Raw genomic sequence first — 25,374 nt, 5'->3', positions numbered from 1 at the left:
TCCTATGTTAGGTTTAGCAGCCTTAAACCAAAACAGTACCTTTCCCCCTTTGGTTAGGGAAAATTGGGGTGGGCAGTGGGAGGGGGGTAGGGAATGGATCCCTTGAACTTGTTCCAAAGGACACATATTTTCCAGTTTGCCTTTTAAATTGGAATAAATATATACACACAGACACCTTTGAAAAAATAAAATATACTGCATAATTTTATTTGCTCAAACTTAACAATTTTTACTCTTTGATTTCTTGACTCATTTTTATGCTGAGAAAACCTACCGTTTATTCAGATTTTAGAAAAAGTTTTGCCTGTGCTTTCTGAAAGCTTTAAAAAATTTTAGCATTGTATAGTCTAACTGTTTAATTTATCTGAACTTCATTTTTATATATATTTGGGACCATTTTTTCTAATTAAAAAATCAAATTAATCAAAAATTAAATTTAAAAATTCCTTTATTATATAACTTTTGCAAACTTTTTTTTCCCCCCAGTGTGTTTGGGACGTTTTTTGTTGTTGCTGTTAGGTAATTGTTAGGTATTATCTTTTGTTTTGGACTCAAAAATGGAAGTCAGAAGCTCTGTAGATGCTGCTACAGTATCTAGTTTTCAGAATTTACTCAGAAATGAGAATCACGTGATATGTGCTTTTAAAAATACAGATTCTGATTTAGTAAATCTGTGAGGCTTGAAGAACCTGTTTTTGTTTTAAACACATGCCCCATAGCACTTTTAATTAAATAAATTTGGGGATCACTTCTAGAATTGTTAGTTATGAAAGAGAGACGTGAGGGCAATCTGACTTTTTTTTCCTTTTTTAATTTGATTTTTATTTTATATTGGAGTATAGTTGATTTACAGTGTTGTGTTAGTTTCAGGTGTACAGCAAAGTGATTCAGTTATACATATACACGTATCCATTCTTTTTCAGATTCTTTTCCCATATAGGTTATTACAGAATATTGAGTAGAGTTCCCTGTGCTATACAGTAGATGACTTTTTTTTTTTAAAGCACGTGCCTCTGCCTGAAAAATCTTTCATCATCCCCCTTTTCTGCATCTCACATATTTGGACAAAATTTGATGGGCAGATGAACCAAGATCTTGGGAATACCATATTGTGAGTATTGTATGGGTATCCTCTAGCTCTTAAAGAAGATCTGTACGTTAGAACAGATGTACCTTGCCTAAGGTGTTTTGCTGAAGAGCAGAATTGGTTAATAGGGTGGTTTCATCCAGAAATTTATTAGTGAAGCTCGGTGGAAGAATTTACTCAGCTAAACCTAGAGGATTGTAGAAGGACAAACCAGCTATGTTCCTCTTTGTGTTGGTAATTTAAGATGGGAAATTTTGGGTAGGAAGGTAAGAGTTCCTTGAAGAAGCAGAGCTAAGACCCAGGAAAAGGTATATTTCTGATTTCTCTAGGATTTTTGAACATGCCATTTGCTGTTCTTGGTGCTGGGACCACCACGTGGAAAAAGGAAGAAGAAGTAAGAAACCTGCACTTAGAGAGCACATGTAGTGTAAGGCAGGGGTCCCCAACCCCCGGGCCTGTTAGGAACCAGGCCGCACAGCAGGAGGTGAGTGGCAGGCCAGAGAGGGGAGCTTCATGTGCGGCTCCCCATCGCTCGCGTTACTGCCTGAACCACACCGCCCCACCCTCGTCTGTGGAAAATTGTCTTCCACGAAACTGGTCCCTGGTGCCAAAAAGGTTGGGGACTTCTGGTGTAAGGAATGCCTAAGGGTTTTATGGGAGTGGGGAGGGGATGTTGTCATAAAATACTTATAAGATTAGCTGAATAGAGGGGTAGTGGGGGGTGATGAGTTGTTTCCTAGGAAAGGTGGTAGACAAAGATTTTCAAGAAAGGAATGTCATGAAAGAGCATGATGCCTTTCAGAGAATTGGAGGTATTTGATGCAGAAGAGGAGATGTGTGTGGATGTAGCAGGATATGAATCTGGAAAAGTGGTAGATAGGGGCTGTGCTAAGGACTTTGCATTAATTCTGAGAGCACTTTAATAATATAGATAATGTGGGGCAGAGAGATGGTAGATTTGGGGAGAATGAAAAGGGCGTGGGATGAGATCAACACTTAAGCCAAGGAGACCAATTAGGTTTTTGCAAGATGAAATTGATAAGGGCCTAAATCACAGCAGTGACATTGGAGATACAAGGATGCATTTGGATTGTATCAAGGAGATAATTAATCTATTGGACCTTTAGACTGACTGGACCTAAAGGGATAGGGAGAATTTGAGAAAGATGTCCCTGCTTTAGTAATTAGATAGATAGTGAGGCCGTTTACTAAAATAAACAACAGCGCTCCTACTTCTCTGGCAGTGGTAACTTATTCTTGCCATAACTTCTCTTCTTCTGTCTGCTATTTAAACCTATTCTTTAGGTCTTGCCATTTCTTATTTTACAACTTCATAACTTCTTTTTCTACCTGTATGCTGAATCCTAAATCCATATTTTTAGTTCAAACTTTTACTAAATTCTAGAACCATATATTCAGTAGCATGGTACACAGGCCTCTCACTGTTGTGGCCTCTCCCGCTTGCGGAGCACAGGCTCCGGAAGCCATGGCTCACGGGCCCAGCCGCTCCGCGGCACGTGGGATCCTCCCAGACCGGGGCACGAACCCGAGTCCCCTGCATTGATAGGCGGACTCTCAACCACTGCGCCACCAGGGAAGCCCTCAGTAGCATTCTTATAGCAGTGGTTTTCATAGTTTACCCAAGGGCACCTGAGAGGCTTCCTGAAGCTTTCATGAGATCCACAAGGTTAAAACTATTTTCATAATAACAGTAGAAAGGCTTTGTCTAGCCACTTATTCTCTCATGAGTATATAGTGGAGTTTTCTAGAGGGTACATAATGTGCAGGTCACAACAAATTGGATGCAGAAGTAGATGTGAGAATCCACCTGCCTTCTGTTAAGCCAGATGTTAAAGGGATTTGCAAAAATGTAAAACAATGCATACTTTTCTTTTTTTGTTTTGGAAATTTTTTTTCAAAAAACATTTATTTTTAATATATAAAGGACTTTCTTAATGAGTCAATAAATATTTTAAAATTTTCTTTGTTTAAATTCCTAGTATGGTAAATATCTATAGATGTAACCCACATAAACAAAAAATTTTTGGTGTTCTCAGTAATTTTTTTAAGTGTAAAGGGGTCTTGAGACCAAAAAGTTTGAGAGGCTGTCCTATAGTAATAACAAACCTAACAATTAAAAAAAACTAAACTCATTTTCACATACTTCCCGAATTTAATTTTTGTCTTCTATTTCATATCTTGGTAAATGGTACTACTGTCTACTTGGATTCCAGGCCAGAAACCTGGGGTTCATCCTAATTCCTCCTACCTTTTTTTACCCAGATGGTAATAGTAATCACTAACATTCATTGAGTACTAACCATGTGCCAGGTACTGTTTTTAGTTCTTTACATCTATTATCTTGTTAAAACCTCACAAAAACCCAATGGGTGTAGGTATTAATACTTGACTCTGTTTTACAGATGAGGAAACAGGTACAGAGGGGATAAGTACTTTGCCCATGGTCATGTAGCTAGTAAGTTGGAGAGCCAAAATTTGAATCCAGCCAGTCTTTTGAACCTTTACTTCTTTGTTCTGGAACAGTTTATGTAAGATCGATATTATATATGCTTCTTGAGGATTTTCTTTACATACTCCCTGTAGAGTCATCTGAGCCAGGTGCTTTTTAGGGAGGTAAATCTTGCAGGATCTTTCAGTGTCCTCTGCTGTTATTATTCCATAGGATCGTCTACTCCTCTGTGAGCTCATTTTGGTAAATTATATTTTACAGAGCAGAGGCTGGAAAACTACAGCCTGCAGGCCAGATCTGGCCCACTGCCTGTTTTTTTTTTATGTGAAGTTTTGTTGGAACACAATCATATCCATTCATTTGCGTGCTGCCTGTGGCTGTTTTTTTGTGCCACAGCAGCAAGTTGAGTAGTTGCAACAGAGACTGTATGGCCTGCAAAACCTAAAATGTTTACTATCTGGCCCTTTACAGGAAAGATTTGCCAAGCCATGTTGTAGAACACTCAGTTTAGCTGGGTTTTCTGTTTTATTGGTATAGATTATAGTATTTTCTTGTCTTTACAGAATCTCTATATTTGAAGTTATGTCCTTTCTTCCCCAGTACTATTTATATTGCTTCTTTTATTTCCCCCATTGTTTGGGATTACGAAAATTTTGTCTGATTTATTTGTAACAGTGTTAATGTTGGTATTCCATCTTATGCTGTGCCCTACAACAATTTAAATAGCATTTAATTTAGAGATAAATATCTCTTAAAAGTATGCTAGTTAAAAAAAAAATGAAGAAGTATGCATGGTAGTGTTGATCAAACTATGTGATCCTGATTGATGATTTCATAAATTTCTCCACTTCTATGCTAATTAATCTGTTTTTTTCTGCTTCTTCTGGGATCAGTGTTAAATAATTCCCTCCTCCAGTTTTTCCAATTATTTAATGAGTTAAGCGTTAAGGAATATCTTAATTTTAGAAAATCATCTCTTATTTTTTTTCCGTTTTCTTTTTTAAAAATTAGGTTAATTGGTAGTTTACTTTTTTCATAGAACCATGCCTTGGATTTATTGGTTCACTTATTTGCATTCCAAAAAACTTTTATTGATCAACAATGTAAAATATTCCGGAGATTAAAATGTAAAATTATAGCATATTTTGTTTATACTCCTTTTTTATATCTGTGTCATATATTTATTCAAATCTTTATTTGCTATTGGTTCACTTTTAAAGTCATTGATTTCTACTTTTATTTTTACTGATTCCTTCTTACTGCTTCCTTTAGTTTGATTTTTAACTTGAGTTGGTTGCTTCACATTCATTCTCATTTGTTGAAGATAATTAAGTCTATGATACCTTAAAATTTATTATGTGTATTGTTTTCACTATTTTTTTAATATAATTCTACAGTTTTGGTATTTATTTCCTCTTCAACTCAAAATTTATTTAAATAAGGCAGTTGTATTTGCCTGTGTTTCTAGTGTGATGCCATTGTAATCCAGAAATACCATCTGTATTATTCCTACTTTTTGTAATTTATTGATGTTTTCTTTAGTGCTGGATGGTTTGTGTGTGCACTTCATGACTGTTTCTCGGGTACTTGTCAAAAAAGGTGTTACCTCATTTCAAGATACATGGTTTTGCTTTTTCTCAGTTTTTCTTTTCTGTCCCCACTTGGTTTACATGTTTTGATACTAAGATTTGGTATATAAAGGTTCTTAGCTGTTTATTTCTTTTTAGTTTGTTTCTTTTATCAGTATGCAAAATCTTTATAATGCTTTCTCTTTGAATTTTAAAAGTCTGATATTTCATCTAAGTTTTGTTAGCATTTCTTGTTAGTATATCTGTCTCTGTACTTTTTTCCACCAATTTTCCTGTATTTTGTTTCAGGAGTGATTTTTGATAAGTATATTCCTTAAGTTTGTTTTTTCTTTTCTTAACCCTGTTTAAGATCTTTTATTAACTAGTTAATTTAACCCACTCACATTTTTATTGATTACAGATATTTTGAGTTTTATGCTTGACATTTCGTTTTGTATTTCATGTTAACCACAATTTAAAAGTAATTCTCTTTATTGCATATTCTGTGTCTGTTGAATGGATCGTTTTGTCATTTTTCCCCCTTCCAACGGTTTAGATATTTACTGACATAATAAACCTAAATTTTAACTACACATATACAGCAGCGAAAATTATTCAGTATTTATATCTGTTACCCAGCAACTCCACCCTTACCCTGGCACACCTACGTGCACTGTTAGCTTCTCCTTTACTCTTTACTACTACATCCCATGTTTGCATCTGAGATTTTACCTTAGATTATTTAGTATTATAGTCAGTAGTTACGTGTCTTAATGTCTTTACTGGTGTCAGTGAAGTTTTCTGGCCCTAGAAACTAGTATCTCTTTCAGCATTATTTTCCCCATGGCGCTTTATTGATTAGAAATACAGGAGTTCTTTGAATTTTTGAGGTAGGTGTGGGATTGCTGGGTGACCTATGTAAATACTGCTTCTGAGTTCCTAGTCACTTCTGAAGTAGTGTTAGGGTTCTTATACATGTCTTCATGTAGGTTATTCACAGTGTTTGCATGTAGGATATCTTCTAATTCCTTGAATGTATTAAACAACACTTTCCTGTTGCTGTCTCACATAAATAACATCTTGTTTGGGTATTAAATTGTTGTCACAATCTTTTCCCTTTAGTAATAAAGTGGCGGACAAACTTGTATTTTAGCAGTGGGTAACTGCACCACTTTAAGGTTACATTCAATTGCCAAATACCATACTGAGCCCAATACTAGGCATGTAAAAGCTGAGTCAGAGTTTTTATGTGCCTTATAATTTCAGTTACATATACTTGATCTTCTTTTGGTTTCAGAGGTACTTTAGAATATTCTAGTTCCTTATTTTCCTCATGACAGAGGAATATACATTATTGTTACATTCTGGGAGCATGAAATTGTCTAGGAGACAGAATTTTCTACATAAAGTAATTAGACCTAGAATGCACTTGGCCCAAATGCTAATAAGAGGCTTTTCGGTTTGCCTTCAAGAATGGAAGGAATTCCAAGCAATAGATGGAATGTTTGTGATTTTTCAATGTAATTCCTCCTGGAATACAATTTTTTTGTATTACTTTAGAAAAATCAAAATCAGATTTTAAAAAATAAGAGGTCAAGATTATATACGGGAATAAAAAGTATCAGGATTAGTGATATAGACTAAGTCCACCATTTCAGAGAAAGAAGACAATAGTGAGGCTAAACTGTTAAATGAAAGGTGGCTCTAGATCTGAGGGTTTGTAAGAGGAAGTTGGGTGGCTATTGGAAACAACCCATGTGACCAGCACTTTATCACAGAATCGTATACATTTTAGGCATTTGATAAATATTTCTTTTATTTGGGCCACAGTAATACCTTTTGTTCACTGAGTGTTTACATTATTCTGGGTACTAGATCAAGACTGTCTATACCATATAGACAAGGAAAAAGACACAGAAATAGCGTAGCTAGTGAGTGGTGGGGTTGGAGCTCTTAACTCTTGAACAGTTTTCTCTGAGTGTCCTCACTGATCACATGGAGACGCATCACTTTATTTATCTGACAGTGGCATCTGTGAAGATGCATCAAAATCTCAGAGAAACATTAAACTGCTACAAAAGTATAAAGTGGTATTATGCCAATCATTAAAAAATAGGCACTCTACAGGCATACCTCAGAGATATTGTGGGTTCAGTTCCAGGCCACCGGAGTAAAGTGAATATATATTTTTATTTTAAAAACTAATAACTTAAAACTGCCACACACAAAATGATAAAGTGAACATCACAATAAAGCAAGTCACAAATTTTTTTGTTTCCCAGTTCATGTAAAAGTTATGTTTGCACTATCCTGTAGTCTATTGTTCAATAGAATTATGTCTTAAAAAATGTACATACCTTAGTTTAAAAATACTTTATTGCTAAAAAATGCTAACCATTATCTGAGCCTTCTGTGGGTCATAATCTTTTTGCAGCGATAACATCAAAGGTCACCAATCATAGATCACCATAACTAATAATAATGAAAAAGTTTGAAACACGGCGAGAATTTCCAAAATGTGAAACAGAGACACAGAGTGAGCAGGTGTTGGAAAAAACGGCGCCGATAGACTTGCTCGATGCAGGGTTGCCACCGACCTTCCATTTGTAAAAAACAAACAAACAAACAAACAAAAACAACCCACCACCATATCTTCTAAGTGCAATAAAGCGAAGCACAATAGACCAGAGTATGCGTGTATAGCCTTGTGTTTGGTGCTCTGTAAACATTAATAGATTTAACCTTAGGATAGCTCTGCAAGCAATAGGTGTTATCCCTCTTTTACAGAGGAGACCACAGGCTTGGGTTTTTACAACTTGTCCAAAGACACAAAGCTTACTAAAGGCAGAGCTGGGATTGAAACGTGGGTCCATCTGGCACCAAAAGTTCATATACCACTCTGCCTCCCTGTAGTTTTAGAGATGGGGTATATTTTCACTGGTTTAGAGCATTTCCCTCAGTTTATTTACTTATTTAATCTCCTTTAGGAGTCCAGAAATTCACTGTAGTCTCTGATTGTTCATACAGTAGACAGATAGCTGTTTTTCAGACTTGTTTAAGACAGGGTATCCAAGTTATTTCTCCAATTTTGGTTAGTCTCATAGATTTCAGTCTGTGATCTTTGTATATACATCCCAATTCTGAATTTGTCTTATTTGATTCAGGCTTTACATTTTAATAACAAAAAACAGTGTTAACTTTGCTGTTTTGTAAGGGAACTAGCAGGATTATTTTCTACCCTTACTCTGTGTTGTCTTTCAAAGATGAAAAATAGGGACCAAGCACATTAAACATGAGGCAGATTAAGAACAGTTACTGGGGAATTGAGGATTCTTTCGGGATTACGGAAACTTGACTTGTCACCTTTGTTATTTTAGTTATTGTGAGTTCCAGAGTTGTATAAACAGTGCTTGTTTTCTAATTGGAGATAATATGGGAAGGAGATGGTGAGCATGAACTGTCATCCAGGACAGGGAATGCTGACTGGTGTCCATTCCCTTATCAGATAGGTAGTTAGCAGAAGTAAAATTTGACGCTTGGCAGTGATCCTTCTCAAGAAAACTGGAGCCCGTGAATGAGGAAGGATATCCCTGCACACGTAAAGCTTCTGTTCCTTTAGGATTGTTTTTCTTAGTGCCTTTTTACTTAGATGGCTTGCAATGGAGGTGCACTTTACTGGCTAATCTTTTCCACCCCTTTTCTTTTGTTGGGATTAGTGCCAGAACAGATAAAGCCCAGTGTAAGCCAGCCTCAGCCTGCCAACTCTAATAACGGCACTTCCACAGCAACCAGCACTAATAATAATGCCAAGCGAGCCACAGCCAACAATCAGCAGCCGCCGCCGCAGCCGCCGCCACAGCCCCAGCAGCCGCCGCAGCCGCAGCCACCACAGGCCTTGCCTCGGTATCCGCGCGAAGTTCCACCTCGATTTCGCCACCAGGAACATAAGCAGCTTCTAAAGAGGGGTCAGCATTTTCCTGTCATAGCAGCAAACCTGGGATCTGCTGTTAAAGTGTTAAGCAGCCAGTCAGAGAGCAGTGCTTTAACAAATCAACAGCCACAAAATAACGGAGAGGTGCAGATCAGCAAAACCCAGTCAGGTGAGAGAAGGCATTTCTTACGAGACTCCAACTGTCGTCATTAGCAGTGTAGCAAGTTTATAAACTCATGCCTGTTTGGTGATGTATTTGTATTCATCAGTATCTGTGTTGTAAAAATAAGAATTCTATACAGAAGTTATGAATGGGGAATCTGAAAATGTTTCCTGTAGGTTAACTAGAGCTCTCCCTCCGGATCTTACCCATTTTAATATACAGCTTATAGCTAAAATTGATTATAAGACTATCGCTAAAATTGAGCACCCCCCCACCAAGTCACGTGCTGAGCAGCTGTGCGCGTTACTGCATTTAATCCTCAACAACCCTGAGAGGTGTAAGCTGTTCTTATCTCCACTTTTCAGTAGAAGAAACTGAGGCACCAAGACAAAAATGGCTTGAGATCAGTTACCACGTGCCGTAAAGAGACTACCACCCATGAAAATTCTGTTCAGAGCACATGCATTTCAGTTATTGCCTCAGAATGGCTTTTCTCAGCTCAGTAATGATTGTGAGGCAGAAGATAAATCCAGTATGTGATTACAGTTTTCTCAAAGCCCAGTTTGTTTTGATATGTTCTGACGACTGGTTTGTCCATTCACTTATTGAACTATTTTGGCACTTTTACCACAAGTCATATAGAGAATTGAGGATAATCAGGGTTCCCACACATGAAAACAGTAGCAGACTGGTAATGAACAGAGTCTCTAGAGCCAGATGGACCTGGTTTTGAAGTCCTAGTTCCACCATATACCAGCATGTGTGACCTTGGCAGGTTACTTAATTGTTACGTGTGTTCGAGTCTCGTTTGAGCAGCCTTTCCTATCTCAGGTAGAATATTCACTTTCTACCTCTATGCTCTCTTATATATACCAGGAGCTACTCTACATTGTAATATGGTATTTCACAGCTAATAAGTAGCAGAGCCTGCACTCACATCGAGATCTGTCTGACTCCAAAGCTATGTTCATAACAACCGTGCTTTGCTTTGGCAGCATATTGGTAGTGATAGGTAAGGAGGAAGAGGGCACAGATGTGATTTTTCGAGCATAGGTAATTAGAGAAGCGCATTATTGGAAAGGATGCAAACTTAAATTATCAGCCCAAGTTAATACTTACTTCTACTCCCCTGCACACTTTCTTGCATAAGCTTGGCCAAATCACTTAACTTACCTGACTGTCTTTGCTAATCTGTAAAGTGTAGTACCCAATCTGTAAGGTTGCTTTGAGGATGATATTATGTGACATGTTAAAGCAGCTAGGTGAGTGCCTAATATTTAGGCACTGAATGAATTATCTTCCCTGAAACTTTTACCGAAGGACCTGCACTTTTCAGGAGGAAGAGTCTGGTTTAGATATGTTAGATCTAATGCCAAGCAATTAATAATTTGGTTTGAAGTTCCTCTGGGAAGTCAGGTTGGAAGCAAAGCAGATGTACTGAGTCATCAGCATCATTGTGGTTAAAACCTAGGAGAGGTTATTTATACAACAAATGCTTGAGTACCTACTGCAAGCTAAGTAATAGTGGTATGATAATTAACAAACAGGAAAGTGGGATAGTACATTTAGAAAATATATGTTGAATATGCTTTTTCAATTTGGGAAATGAAAGAGCAAAGCCGTTTTTGAAATGGAAACAATGGGAGTATAAGAATCTTATTTCTCAAAAATTGGTATGGGTCAAGAAACCCAAAAGTGTTACGGGTATACATTCAGATGAAAAGAAAGCCTACGATGTGGGCATAGGAAGAAGTCTTCAAAAAAAGGCTGAGAAGGGAAAATATCCCACCTGTTTCTAAAACAACTTTACAAAGGTGGACTGCGTTAATGTGGAGGTTACGATGGAAATAAGGAGGGTGCAGCAATCTGCCTGAGGTTTAAAATTAAATCCCCACGCAGCTAGAGAACGCAGAGGATGAAGGCAAAGCATTCTGCAGAAGAACCAGACTTGTGCTTTTGTCTTGTTTTAAACATTTATGACTCCCCCTTTAACAGCATAGCCACGTATTTACCTTAAAGTATTTTTGTAGGTGCTACTAGAAATGATAATAGAAACACTAGTCACATAATAGGGCATTGGGTGTCTGTGAATTAGGGAGGACTTCTTAGGTCTCTCCTGGCTCCTGAAGGGCTAATAATAATATAACAATAATAATAATAATATAGTGACTCACCCTTATGGGGTGCTTATGACCCACACACTGTATTAACATGTTTAATTTTCATTTTGCAGATTAGAGAATAGCTTAGCAGTCAATCAAGAGCAGCGTACTGGACAGTACAAACGGCACGAACAATAGCCCAGAAACCCCAAAATTGCATGTTGTGAATTACATGTAGTTCAGAAATGTGGGAACATAATCTTAACTGTTTTGTCTCTTTGTACTTGTGTTTGGTTTTTTTGTTTCCTGAACAGAGATAGGTAATGGAATAGATTTGACATTTAAATTAATACATGCAATACATACATAGAAATGTACTTACAAGTTTGCATGGTAAAGATGAGTTCTGGATACACTTCCCTGGTCCTCACAGAATGCATTTCTCGTTTGTTCACTGCAGTCAAGGAAGAGGGATAGTACCTAGATGACATTAGGTATTTTCTGAATTAGAGGTCACACAAACTAAATGCCTTCATAGGCTAGCAGGTAAGTGGAGTAAAGGATGAAAAGAAGTAATGGGAACTGTGGTAAATGTACTAATTTTGTACCCTGCCTGACTACCTTTACGTTCTCATTTTAAGTTTTTAGAACCTGTGCTGGTCAAACCGCACGACGCTGCAGGCTGAGCTGCCAGTTGGTGGCTGTGCCTCAGACACTTAGTGATGGTTTCAGTCATCACTGAAGGACCTCTCTTTTGCAGTTGATTTCTTAGAGCCTTAAGGTATCAGGCCTTGCTCCTCCCCCCAAAAAACCCTTGAATTGGGGGGGCCCAAAGGCTGTGTGATAAAGGATTTGGGGGGACTTATGCTTAACAGGGCTGGCAGCAGTATTGTTCTTATGGGGCAGAGTGTTCCAACCCACATATTTATCATCCAACTGACATGGCACATGCTGAAAAGTTAAACAAATAGATTCAGATCCATCCGTTATTAGTACATTATATATACATACATATGCACACGTGTGCACAAATGTTCATTGCACTTCACCCTTAATACTTCCACAGGTAATTTCTTAAAGAATAAGGATAGTCTTCTATACAACCATGATACCACAGTCACCATTAAGCAGAAGAGGGATATTTTCAGCAATATCCTGTGATATGTAGTTCATGTTCACATTTTTGCAGATGGTACCAAAAAGTCTTTGTTTATAGTGTGATATCATTTATATAAAATATAAAGCTTGCAAAGCAACATATTTTGCTTATGAGTAAACTCAAATATAGCATTTTGTGTGGTTACCACTCAGTTACCTACTGTAGAAGAAAGGAGATGTAATCGAGAGGGGTACACAGGAGTTTTCTATTATATTAGTAATATATACCTTAAGGTGAGGGGTGTGTGAGTGTTTTTTATATTACACTATAGATTTTCCTACGTTTCAATTTTTTTAAGAAACTTAAAGTTTCCAGAGATGTTTAAAGATTAAAATACTGTCCATCCAGCTGTGCTCGTCACTGTCTTTTCGGTGTAGTACACATCCTCGCTGTCCTGTAACTTCCACTTCTTGCTCTCAACTTGTCCCTTGGTCTGTAAACATATTCAAGTCTTTATAATCTTTAAAATAAATTCCTTTAAACTCCCATTCTCTTGGGGCTATTGTAGAGTTTCTCTCTACTTTTAGAGTTCTTACAGAAATACTCTTAGACTTGGAATCTCTGATACATCACTTCATTCCTCTGGAGTCTGGCTCCTGCTCACTTGACTAAAGTAGCTCTTACTAAGGGCACTGATCTTCTGTGTGCCAAATCCAGACTTTTTTTATTTTTAATTGTGGTTACAAAATAGACTTTTCCATTCTTAACATATATCTACATTTTTTATCATTGACCACTTCCTCCTTTTTAAAGCTCTTTCATTCTTTCATTTTTCTTTGACCAGTTTTCAGATGTTACTCCCTCCCAAGTCTTTGTTTCATCTCTCTCCCCAGTTTTAGGTTCCATGTCTTCTGGATTTCTTCAGCTGATGTTGGGCCCTTCAAACTCAACATGTCCAGAATCGAACTCATTATCTTGCCACATACCAGTTTCTCCTTCTGGATCCCATTGCTCAAAAGGTCGGCAACCCCATTCATCCAGTCACCCATCTAGAACTCTTAAAATCATGCTTAACTCTCCTTCTTCTTCATGTCTACAGGCCACTGGTTTATCATGCCCTGCTGATCTTAACTCCAGAACATCTCTCAGCTTTCCTCTCTCCTCTGCACTGCTGCCACCATTGACCTGGTTCAGGCACTCACCACCTGGTCTAGAGCAACAACCCTATGAATGTCTTCTATAGGCGTCTCCCCACAGTCCCTACCCCCGAAACCAGTCATGATCCCTACACTGCATTTGGTTGTGGTATTGCATTTGTCGTCTTTAACCTGCCATGCCCGTTCATTTACATGTTATCTATGGCTGCTTTCCAGCTACTATGGTAAGTAGTTGCCACAGAGGCCATCTGGCTGGCAAAACCTAAAATCTTTGCTAATTGGACCTTTACAGAAAACGTTTGCCAGCCCTTGGACTAGAGGCTAGAATAACTAAGGATACTTCTTTTTAAGTTTTTTTGGCTGCATTGGGTCTTCGTTGCTGCGCACAGGCTTTCTCTACTTGCGGTGAGCAGGGGCTACTCTTCACTGTGGTGTGCGGGCTTCTCATTGTGGTGGCTTCTCTTTTGTTGTGGAGTGCGGACTCTAGGCACGTGAGCTTCAGTAGTTGTGACTCACAGGCTCAGTAGTTGTGGCGCACAGGTTGTGGGATCTTCCCGGACCGGGGCACGAACCCATGTCCCCTGCATCGGCAGGTGGACTCTCAACCACTGCGCCGCCAGGGAAGCCCAGGCAGGCGGATTCTTAACCACTGCGCCACCAGGGAAGTCCCTAAGGAAACATTTTTAACTTTCTCACTCAAGTACTGTTTGAAATTGTGCATCTAAGGTTCTCTCATATTCCCAATGATAACAGTTCATACTTCCTGGAAATACTATAAAACCTAAATACTGTTAACTTCTGAAGGTCCTTATTTTTGGTGAGATTGGAAGTCTTTAAGGCAGAAAGCACATATTTAGCCATTTTGTTACATGATACATATTTAATTAGGAAATTGTATGAATTTTCCTGGATCTAAATGCTTCCTGAATGAATTATGCAATTCCCTTGAATTATCACCAGTCTTTGCTCTACCCCACATATCTTCTTTCTGAATAGGTGCTACATAATGCACTGCTATGTCCTTTTTTTTTTTTCCCCTTTGGCCATGCCTCATGGCTTGCGGGATCTTAGTTCCCCAACCAGGAATTGAACCAGGGCCTTCAGCAGTGAAAGCGCAGAGTCCTAACCACTGGACCGCCAGGGAATTCCTTTTTTTTTTTTTTATATTCTTTTTGAGGTATGGTACTAGAGCTGCCCTCAGTCTTCCTAAGGCAATTTTGTATGAGAGTACTCGTATGCTGGTGATATTTTGGACTTCAGATGTTTCTCAGTTAAGTTCAGTCTTCCAAATCTTAGTTTAAAATTTGTATTTTGCATTACACTCAGTAATACTGAACTGTCCCCTTTCCTGGAAAAGTGTAATTATCATCTTCTACTCAATGATGTTTCTATATGTTTGTCTTCCAGATCATTTGTAATGATGGCTTTTGGCTTCCTTATGTGTAAGGGAAATATATTATTTGACTTCTTCCAATTCTTAAGTAGTCTCTGACTCTGAAATGTTTTAGTCATGATTGCTGAGGAGTCCTGCACTTTTTATAATTTTAGACAGGCTAGTAATCTCCCCACCCCCACCCTGACTCCCTATCCCACTCCCCTACTCTTAGATTTTTATTTTTCTATCTAAGCTGCAGTGTTTTTCATAACAAAAATGGCTTTGTGATCCAGCCTTGGTAAATGCAGCTTTTGAGATAGCCTTTTAATTTCGGTTTTGGGGAAATTGTCAAGTAGGTTCCAGATTAAAAATGGAATTTTAGCTAATAATTACTGATGGCATCTCTTATTTTCCTAAAATGCATGGGAGTACACGGCAAAAGGCAAATTTAGAACATTACCACCTCCAAACTAGGTCGTGACCAGATTGTGAGAGAAAGTTTCACTAACATTAAAGGCGATAGAATTGGTTTGCCAAGTGTATTCTGCTGTTTTCTGGGGCTTTTTGCTTTTGATGTATTTGGGCATTAAAAAAAAAAAAGAAAGAAAAACTTTAAGTAGTCCAATCTCTGTTTTTTTAATGGTTTCTTTCTTTGCTTTTATATATAAAAAATTCTCATTCACAAGTAACTTCTTGGTTTCGTCTTAACACTGAATTATTTGGTATTGTTTTTGATAGGTTGTCCATTTAAAAAAATCTTCATAAAGTATTGAATATTCCTTTTACTGATTTAAAATGCTAGCTGTTGGCACATAACCTTAGATAATATACTTGGGGCTGTTTCTGGATTACTTTCTCTGTTCAGTTGAAGTTCGTATGTACTCCGGTAGTACAGTGCTGTTTAACTGTTACATGATAACAAGAGTTTGTTTAATCCTCTTATTTGTTTTACGTGAACTTTTAAATCTCTTTAATCAAATTACAGACTCTTGTTAGTATTCTTTTATAATTGAATTAAACTTAAAAGGAACATTGTTATATATTCCTATTGAGGAACAAGTTTCTATACTTAAGTTGTCTGCTATGGTCTGCAGTAAAGTTTAATCATATATGACTTTTTAAAGTATTTATGTTAGCTTTATTCCAACTTCCTTTATAGTTTTCTATTTTTTGGCTGTGTTGGATCTTCATTACTGCGTGCGGGCTTTCTCTAGTTGCGGCAAGCGGGGCTACTCTTCGTTGTGGTGTGCGGATTTCTCATTGTGGTGACTTCTCTTGTTGAGGATCGCGGGCTCTAGGCGCACGGGCTTCAGTAGTTGCAGCACGCAGGCTCAGTAGTTGTGGCACGCGAGCCCTAGAGCACGCGGGCTTCAGTAGTTGCTCCACGTGAGCTCTAGTTGTGGCGCACGGGCTTAGTTGCTCCGTGGCATGTGGGATCTTCCGGGACCAGGGCTTGAACCTGTGTCCCCTGCATTGGCAGGTGGATTTTTAACCACTGCGCCACCAGGGAAGCCCCCCAACTTCCTTTATAGTTTTTGTGGCCATTACAATTAGGATCTTTTTTCATCCCATTTTGCTATAGTCCATGAGATGATGATGATGATGGCGTGATTGTTTTAGATTTGGAGAAAAGTGGATGGATTTGGGACTTCGTGATGTTTTGGTTTTGCTATGCACAGGAGGGAATCAAGGATAAATGTTAGGTTTTAGGAAACTTACTGAGATGAGGAAAACTAGTAAAGAAGCAGGATTGTTTTTACCTTTGGGAGGAGGCACCTGTAGGGGTATAATCTAGGAGCTGGCATCCTTTTTGAGATATCTAAATGGAGATTTAAAGTAAGCAATTTCGTATATGATTTCTAATTTTGTTCTTCTTGAGGGAGGCATGGTGGAATGACGTGCTTTAGAGATAGGACTGAAAATCACTGATACACATTAATTAATGAAAATAATGGTCCTCATTTATTAAGTACCTAATCTGGATCAGATATGGTTCAAAGCACTTTTAATTATTAATCATTTAATCCTCACAACTGTATGAGATAGGTACTGTTACTGTTCCCACTTTACAGATGAAGAAACTAAGGCACAGAAAGATTGAGGATCTTACCTGTGGTCACATAGCTGGTAAATGGCAGAGCGGCTTTTAAACCCAAGCAGACTGGCTTCAGAGTTTTGCTCTTAATTACTACACCAAACTGCCCTTCATGGAGCACTTATTTGAAACCGGCACTGAGCTACATACTTGGCATATGACAGTAGGTTAACTAAACAACCAGGTAAAGAAGTACGTACGTACTATTTGTATCCCCATTTTGCAGGTTTGGTCATACAGCTACTACATAGAGTCCAGACTTGAACCTGGGTATCTCTAGAGTTCCAGCCATGTTCTGAGCCACCTTGCTTTCTTACCTAATGATGAATCTTGCCTTTCTTTCCTTATTTTCTACAACCTTTGAGCCTCGATTTCCTCATCTGTAAAGTGAGGATTGCCTGTGCTCTACGGTTGTTTCAGGGATTCAGTGACAACATTGCACATAAAGCACGTGCTCCAGAGTGCCAAATGGCGTTGCTGACAGTGCAGTGCTGGTCTGTAGATTTGCCTTTACCCAGTGAGACTGAGCGACATGTTAGTATCCTTTATTTCATGAGAAAAATCCTCCTCATGGGCACTGAAAGATGAAAAGCTTTACCTGGCAGCTTAAAACCGCCAAATGATTCTTAATCAGAGAGCAGAAGTCACAGTCACAGAACTTTATATATATCTATATATCTATATCTGTATATCTATATTTGGTGAATTATGTATATATTTCTGGTCTCTGTCTAGTCCTTTTTTTTGCTACTCTTTCTAGCTCATCACCTTTTGCTGCTTAACAATTGTGCTTTGAGAGAAAATGATGCAAGATGAACCTGATTTTCCATATTAGCAATACCCTTATAGTGAGTGACACTTAACTTTCTGGGCTTACAATGCCTGGTGGTTGGTTCATTGCATCTGGGACGTGACTTGAGCATATGTATTACTGAGAAACACTACATATGATTCTGATTACTACTGTAGTAGAGAACTACAATATGAGCAACCCGCTAGGGACAGTCTAAATGCAAACATCTTATGCAGGTTAATATTTCTGAGGATTTCCATCTACCAGATCCTTAAACTGAATGAGAGTAATGAATTTGGGAAAGCATTAGAAGCACTAAAACTGCCTGCCCTACATGCAGTACAATAACTAGATGATAACATCAGTACGTAGCAGTAAGTCTGCGACAGGATTATGTGACCAGTCATTAATGTCTTCAAATGTCAGCAGTTGATTTTTTAATCATAACTTTGATCTTCAGCATATCAACCATTTTTCTGTTGTCTTCTAATAAACATGGCTATTAAGACATTTTTATGAAGGAGAGTAGAACTAAAATTATTTTTACTTGCATGTGGTATTTTTCAGATTGAATATGAACACTGATGAAATAGAAATATAATGGAAAAGGCTTTATAATTCTTATAAACTTGTTGTAATACCCAAAACACTTGTGAAAAAGCTATTCTAAAAAAGTGTGGATAGAAAAGGATTCCTAATATATTTCTAATACATTTTATCAAGTTTGGCCTGTTCACTTGTCTTTAACCGTTTATATCCCAGCCCCTTCTTTCCCATGTTGGGCCTCCAAGCCTGGGTTGCTCCATTATCCTGATACATCATTACTACCTTGTCCTTCCTGACTCCAAATTCTTTACTTGCTGATATGTTAACAGTTCACTCATTCAAATATTTATTGAGGAACTCTTATGTTCCAGCTACTGCTCTAGGCTCTTGGAATAACATCAGTGAAGAAAGCAGCAAAATTCCCTGCCTATGTGGAATTAATTATTGGATATGGAAAATTGGTGGCTGAGATATAACGAATGCCTTTGTAATTATACTGCCAAGTATTATAGCTTGTTGATGTTGAGGGGCCATGTACATTTATAATATATTCATCAGTTTTCCAAACATTTCATACATTTTTGTGCTTCTTTATTCTAGATATAAACCACAATACTTCAGGATCCCATTATGAAAATTCGCAGCGGGGACCTGTGTCTTCTACAAGTGACTCTAGCACAAACTGTAAGAATGCTGTTGTAAACGACTCGCCTGAAAAAGAAGCATGGCCCTCAGTCCCTGGCAGTGATCTAGAGTTGGCTTCAGAATGTGTGGGTGCTGATTCTGCCTCCAGTTCTGAATCAGAGAGAAACATCACTATCATGGCTTCAGGGAGCACAGGTGGTGAAAATGATGGCCTTCGGAATAGCACTGGACTTGGATCCCAAAACAAGTTTGTGGTTGGTAGCAGCAGCAATAATGTGGGCCATGGAAGTAGTACTGGGCCATGGGGTTTTTCCCATGGAGCCATAATAAGCACATGTCAGGTCTCTGTGGATGCTCCTGAAGGCAAATCAGAAAGTAGCAACAGTAGAATGAATGCTTGGGGCACTGTAAGTTCTTCATCAAATGGAGGGTTAAATCCAAGCACTTTGAATTCAGCTAGCAACCATGGTGCCTGGCCAGTGTTAGAGAACAACGGACTTGCCCTAAAAGGGCCTGTAGGGAGTGGTAGTTCTGGCATCAATATTCAGTGCAGTACCTTAGGCCAGATGCCTAACAATCAGAGTATTAACTCTAAAGTGGGTGGTTCTTCTACCCATGGTACCTGGGGAAGCCTTCAGGAAACTTGTGAATCTGAAGTAAGTGGTACACAGAAGGTTTCATTCAGTGGTCAACCTCAAAATATTACCACTGAAATGACTGGACCAAATAACACTACTAACTTTGTGACCTCTAGTTTACCAAACTCCGGTTCAGTACAGAATAATGAACTGCCTAGTAATACAGGGGCCTGGCGTGTGAGCACAATGAACCATCCTCAGATACAGGCTCCGTCGGTTGTAAATGGCACTTCCCTTTCTCACCTTAGCAATGGAGAGTCAAAAAGTGGAGGCTCTTATGGTACTACATGGGGTGCCTATGGTTCTAATTACTCTGGAGACAAATGTTCAAGCCCTAATGGCCAAGCTAATGGTGACACTGTGAATGCAACTCTAATGCAGCCTGGCGTAAATGGGCCTATGGGCACTAACTTTCAAGTTAACACAAATAAAGGAGGAGGTGTGTGGGAGTCTGGGGCAGTGAATTCCCAGAGTGCATCATGGGGAAATGGTGCAAATTCTGGAGGAAGTCGAAGAGGATGGGGAACTCCTGCACAAAACACTGGCACTAATATACCCAGCGTGGAATGGAGCAAACTGCCTAGCAATCAGCATTCCAGTGACAGTGCAAATGGCAATGGTAAGAAGTTTACAAACGGATGGAAATCTACTGAGGAAGAGGATCAGGGTTCTGCCACATCTCAGACAAATGAGCAAAACAGTGTGTGGGCCAAAACGGGAGGTACAGTGGAGAGTGAAGGTAGTACAGAAAGCACTGGACGCCTTGAGGAAAAAGTAACTGGGGAAAATCAGAGTAGAGATAGAAGAAAAATTGATCAGCACACATTACTCCAAAGCATTGTAAACAGAACTGACTTAGATCCACGTGTCCTATCCAACTCTGGTTGGGGACAGACTCCTATTAAGCAGAATACTGCCTGGGATACCGAAACATCACCTAGAGGGGAAAGAAAGACTGACAATGGGACAGAGGCCTGGGGAAGCTCTGCAACACAGACTTTTAACTCAGGGGCATGTACAGATAAGACTAGCCCTAGTAGTAATGATACCTCATCTGTATCGGGGTGGGGAGATCCCAAACCTACTCTGAGGTGGGGAGATTCCAAAGGCTCAAACTGCCAGGGGGGATGGGAAGATGATTCTGCTGCTACAGGAATGGCCAAGAGCAATCAGTGGGGGAATTGCAAAGAAGAGAAGTCTGCATGGAATGATTCGCAAAAGAACAAACAGGGATGGGGTGATGGACAAAAATCAAACCAAGGTTGGTCCGTTTCTGCCAGTGATAACTGGGGAGAAACTTCAAGGAGTAACCATTGGGGTGAGGCTAATAAGAAATCTAGCTCAGGAGGTAGTGACAGTGATAGGTCCGTTTCTGGTTGGAACGAACTTGGTAAAACTAGTTCTTTTACTTGGGGAAATAACATAAATCCAAATAATTCATCAGGATGGGATGAATCTTCTAAACCGAATCCTTCCCAGGGATGGGGAGATCCTCCAAAGTCTAATCAGTCTCTAGGTTGGGGAGATTCGTCAAAGCCAGTCAGTTCTCCAGACTGGAACAAGCAACAAGATGTCGGATCTTGGGGAATCCCATCAGCTACAGGCAAACCTCCTGGTACAGGCTGGCTGGGAGGACCTATACCAGCCCCAACAAAAGAAGAAGAGCCTACAGGCTGGGAGGAACCATCCCCAGAATCCATACGTCGCAAAATGGAGATCGATGATGGAACTTCAGCTTGGGGAGATCCAAGCAAATACAACTACAAAAATGTGAACATGTGGAACAAAAATGTCCCAAATGGCAGCAGCCGTTCAGACCAGCAAGCACAGGTACATCAATTGCTACCATCTGCAAGTGCCATCTCAAACAAGGAGGCAAGCAGTGGCTCTGGTAAGTTTTTATTTTATGGAGCCTGTGTTATAAAGTACTTCACGGTATTGTGAACCTTGTTTCAAGTTACTGTCATTATAAAACTTGTTTAACCAAGTATTTGGATGTGCACACAAAGCTTTTTTAACTCTAATCCAGGAGAAGTTTATAGGGAAGAAAATTATGGGGAAGGTGTTTACCATCAGGGAACAGAGCTCTCTGCCTTTGGCAGTGTTGGCTGTGAATCCCACATACTCCATTCTCCGTTAGGAATGCTGTAGAAGGCAGAATTGGAAAAGTGATGTCAAGCTGGAATGCTGTACACTTTTTTTCAGTTCTTCTGAGTCAAGCCATCACGTTTTGGTTTTATTATTTGACTAAAATATCCCCAGAAATAAAACAAGTATCTAATAAGCACAGTGCTCTCTTAAGAAACTAGGTACTATATTTGGCCTTAGAAGGAATTTACTTAAGTAGGCATGAAATCTAAGTCTGTTGGATATAGCATGTATGTATGTTTGCTTAAAACATTTAATAATATCTTTCTAGTATATTCCACTTTCGTCTTATAGCAAGGAACTAATTCCTATCCTCTGCAAATTATCTTGACAATGACATTTTTCATTAGTTGTCATCGAGATGTGTTGCCTTTGTTAATGGAGGTTTTATTGAATAATCCATTGGATGTAGAGACAGAAGTGTTTTCATGAACTAACCCTTCAGCACCTAACTTTTTTTCTGAGTATTATTAATTTAGATATAATTCTTAGAAAAAACAGGTATGTATCTAAGGGGAAGGCTGTTTCAGTTCTTTTAAACAACATGCTTATGGCTTGGCTTTGCCTTGCTTCGGACAACCTAATAAATTTTTTAAGAAGCATTGTTCAGCATGTATAAAAGTAGGATGCCTACCTATCATTAGTCTTACAGTAAATTGCTTTTTCCAGAACAGTGATGTTGAAAGGTTGTACGTATAGTAAAAATTTTATACACATACTGTACCCAGCTTGATCACCTGCTTTAATTCACTAGGTTTGACTCAGAATGACTTGACTTTTCCAGGAGTTAAATTCATCTTCAAAGGAGGATGACTTGCCATAATTAAGGTTATTCAAAAGAATCTGCTGTACACCCAGAGGGCAATTCTGAAAGAAGAGGTGAAAAAAAAATTCATACCATATAGTTAAATTACAATAATGGGAAATTATTTGTCTTCTTTACATAAAACAGATGCCATCCTTTCTGCCTATCACAACTTTATTATTTAATACATAAATGTGAAGGTCGTCTTCTTTTGTTCCCTAAGTATTCCTTATTGCCTTTACCGTGTGCTGATGACTTCTTTTCCCACACTTTCTAAAGGCTGGGGTGAGCCCTGGGGTGAGACTTCTACTCCAGCCACAACTGTGGATAATGGTACTTCAGCATGGGGTAAACCCATAGACAGTGGTCCCAGCTGGGGCGAACCCATTGCTGCGGCATCCAGCACATCCACGTGGGGCTCCAGCTCTGTTGGTCCACAAGCATTAAGCAAATCTGGTAAGTTATTGATAATTCCTGGTTGTAGCAGTGGTGATCTCATTGACTATAATTAAGTAATTGGATAATGCTTATGTCATTGATAATGTATCCATATATTATCATACTGGATGATATCACTGTTTGGCTCTTTGAACTTGTTAATGTGGTTTGCTTTTTTACCTTTCTGAATTTTCCTATCTTTTCTTTTTCTTAGAAGTGTATAACTATTAATGATTTGCATGTACTTCACCAAATCTAAATTATATTTTATCAAATTGGATTATTTAGAAATAGTCAAGCAACTTTCATGCTATCCAGCACGAGAGACTGAGTATAATAGTCATGGGGACACATGTCCAAACTGTCTGGCTCAGGTTCCAGATAATTCCCTGAATATTACACAGAAAATGAACAGAGTTCAGGAAGGACCCTCAGTATTCAGATGAACATTGTCATATTCCCATAGGAATTCCAAAGGCCGAGTATAGAGATGAAAGAAATACTTTCTGCGTTTGACTTGCTATGCTTTTGGGCCATTCTCCTTAAAAATATGTATTAAAATTAATTTTTTAAAATTCTGTTCATCCTCTTGGCCCTGTGCGTCACCATGCAGCTTGCTAAGCAAGTACGAACAAGAATGCCACCGATGTCCCATGTTTAGGAACCCTCTGATTTGTAAAAGCATGGCAGGTGTTTTATTGAAAATTTTAATAAAAATAAATTCTTGTTTAATGTAGCTTTTAGCTCAGCATATAACATACATTTTTGCCATGCAGATCTGGTTAGGGAGATAAAAGAGGGTTTTTTAGGTTCTCCCCCTGCTCTGCCTGCTTAATGAATGCTCAGCCTCCAAAAAGAATTGTTTGATTAAAGTATGTTTCTCTTTATCACAAATCCACAATCAGGGCCAAAATCTATGCAAGATGGCTGGTGTGGTGATGATATGCCATTGCCTGGAAATCGCCCCACTGGCTGGGAAGAGGAAGAGGATGTAGAGATTGGAATGTGGAATAGTAATTCATCTCAAGAGCTTAATTCATCTTTAAATTGGCCACCATATACAAAGAAAATGTCATCGAAGGTAAACATTTCAAGGGCAAAGCCCTTGAAACTTTAAATTCCAAAGGTAGTTTACCCACAGAAAATTAATGTTCTGCCTACCCGTTTAATGCATCCAGTATAGTCCATGCAGTCCCCAACTTAGGTAGAACCTCTTGTATGGGCAGCCACCTAGAAAAACATAAGACTACAGGAACTTCCTTTCTCCCCACTGCTACAGCTTGGGATTTCTCTCCTCCTCCCCCTCCACCAGTGCTGCCTGGGACAACCCCTCACCCCAGGGTGGTACCTGCAGTGCTGAGGATGAAGAGAAGGGCAAATCTCCATGTCGACTCTTTCCATCCCACTGCCAGTTCGTCTCCCATTCCACCTCCTCACCTGGAGTCCCCGACCTCCGCATTACCCAGAGTTACCATCCTCCTTACTCATCCCCCATCTTTGTCCCTTCTCCACCCTGAAAGGTCCTGTGACAAAAATCCCTAGGAATGAGTAGAGTTTTGTTTTGCTTTTAAATGTGGACAAATCTTATCCCAAACCTGGCTCTTCATCAGAATTGTATGACATTTGTTTAAAAAGTATAATTTCCTATTCCCTAGGCTACTGTTGTTTTGGAAATTGGACCAAGTTTCTTGTCCTAAACAAGCTCTCTGAATGTTTCTGATGCAGAGCCAGGTTTGAGAACACTGGTGTCAGATTTTCTTGGGGACCATTTTGAAAATATGTGCCTAGTCCCCCAGGTGATTCTAATATATCCTCTCCGCCCTATTTGAGAACAGTTTGTTTTTGAGGGACCTTAGAAGTCAGATACCTAGTAGCTCACTGCCAGGGTCCCTCCCTTTTGATCCTGGGATTCTAAGTCTAGGACCTGCCATTTTCATTAAAAAAATTTTTCATTTGGCTGAATTTGCCTATTGCCTCACCATATAGCTTATGAAGTGCTTTCCCATATTTTACATAAATCATTTGATCCTCATAACCTTCTGAGATAGAATACTAATGAGGAATTTGAGACTGGAAAAAGTGGTGACTTGCCCAAAGTTGCATAACTAGTAAGTGACAGAGCAAGGACTTAAGTTTAGGTCTTCCAATTCCAAACCCTGTGTTCTTCCCACTGGACCATGCTGTTTTGTGACTTTGTCTTTCCTTACAGGGTCTGAGTGGCAAAAAAAGGAGAAGGGAAAGGGTGTGTAGCCTTTTTACTCTTTCTCCTTTGTTTCTACTAGTAAAAATCTTTTAGAAAGCAACTGCAAATATT

The 25,374-nt window shown here is 38.9% G+C and overlaps 1 protein-coding gene across 4 annotated transcripts in view; it reads left to right on the top strand.

The window, feature by feature from the left end:
- Positions 1-25,374, top strand: part of TNRC6A (trinucleotide repeat containing adaptor 6A) — a 95,993-nt gene that overhangs the window by 37,729 nt on the left and 32,890 nt on the right. For 2 of the 4 annotated variants that reach the window (XR_003003216.1, XM_024744621.1), the window contains 5 exons: positions 8,842-9,225; positions 18,987-21,560; positions 22,902-23,078; positions 23,966-24,141; positions 25,270-25,302. Coding sequence is in view for 3 of the 4 variants with exons in the window: in XM_024744621.1 (XP_024600389.1) it covers positions 8,842-9,225; positions 18,987-21,560; positions 22,902-23,078; positions 23,966-24,141; positions 25,270-25,302 (3,344 nt within the window). In the remaining variant the exon portion in view is untranslated. The remainder of the gene's footprint in view (positions 1-8,841; positions 9,226-18,986; positions 21,561-22,901; positions 23,079-23,965; positions 24,142-25,269; positions 25,303-25,374) is intronic. The other 2 variants (XM_024744624.1, XM_024744622.1) reach the window with 2 other exon arrangements.

Source organism: Neophocaena asiaeorientalis, unplaced genomic scaffold (genome assembly GCF_003031525.2).
Source record: "Neophocaena asiaeorientalis asiaeorientalis breed wild unplaced genomic scaffold, Neophocaena_asiaeorientalis_V1.1 scaffold91, whole genome shotgun sequence".
NCBI lineage: Eukaryota > Metazoa > Chordata > Mammalia > Artiodactyla > Phocoenidae > Neophocaena > Neophocaena asiaeorientalis.
Note: the sequence above shows the minus strand (reverse complement) of the source record. Positions and strands in the feature narration are given on the sequence as shown.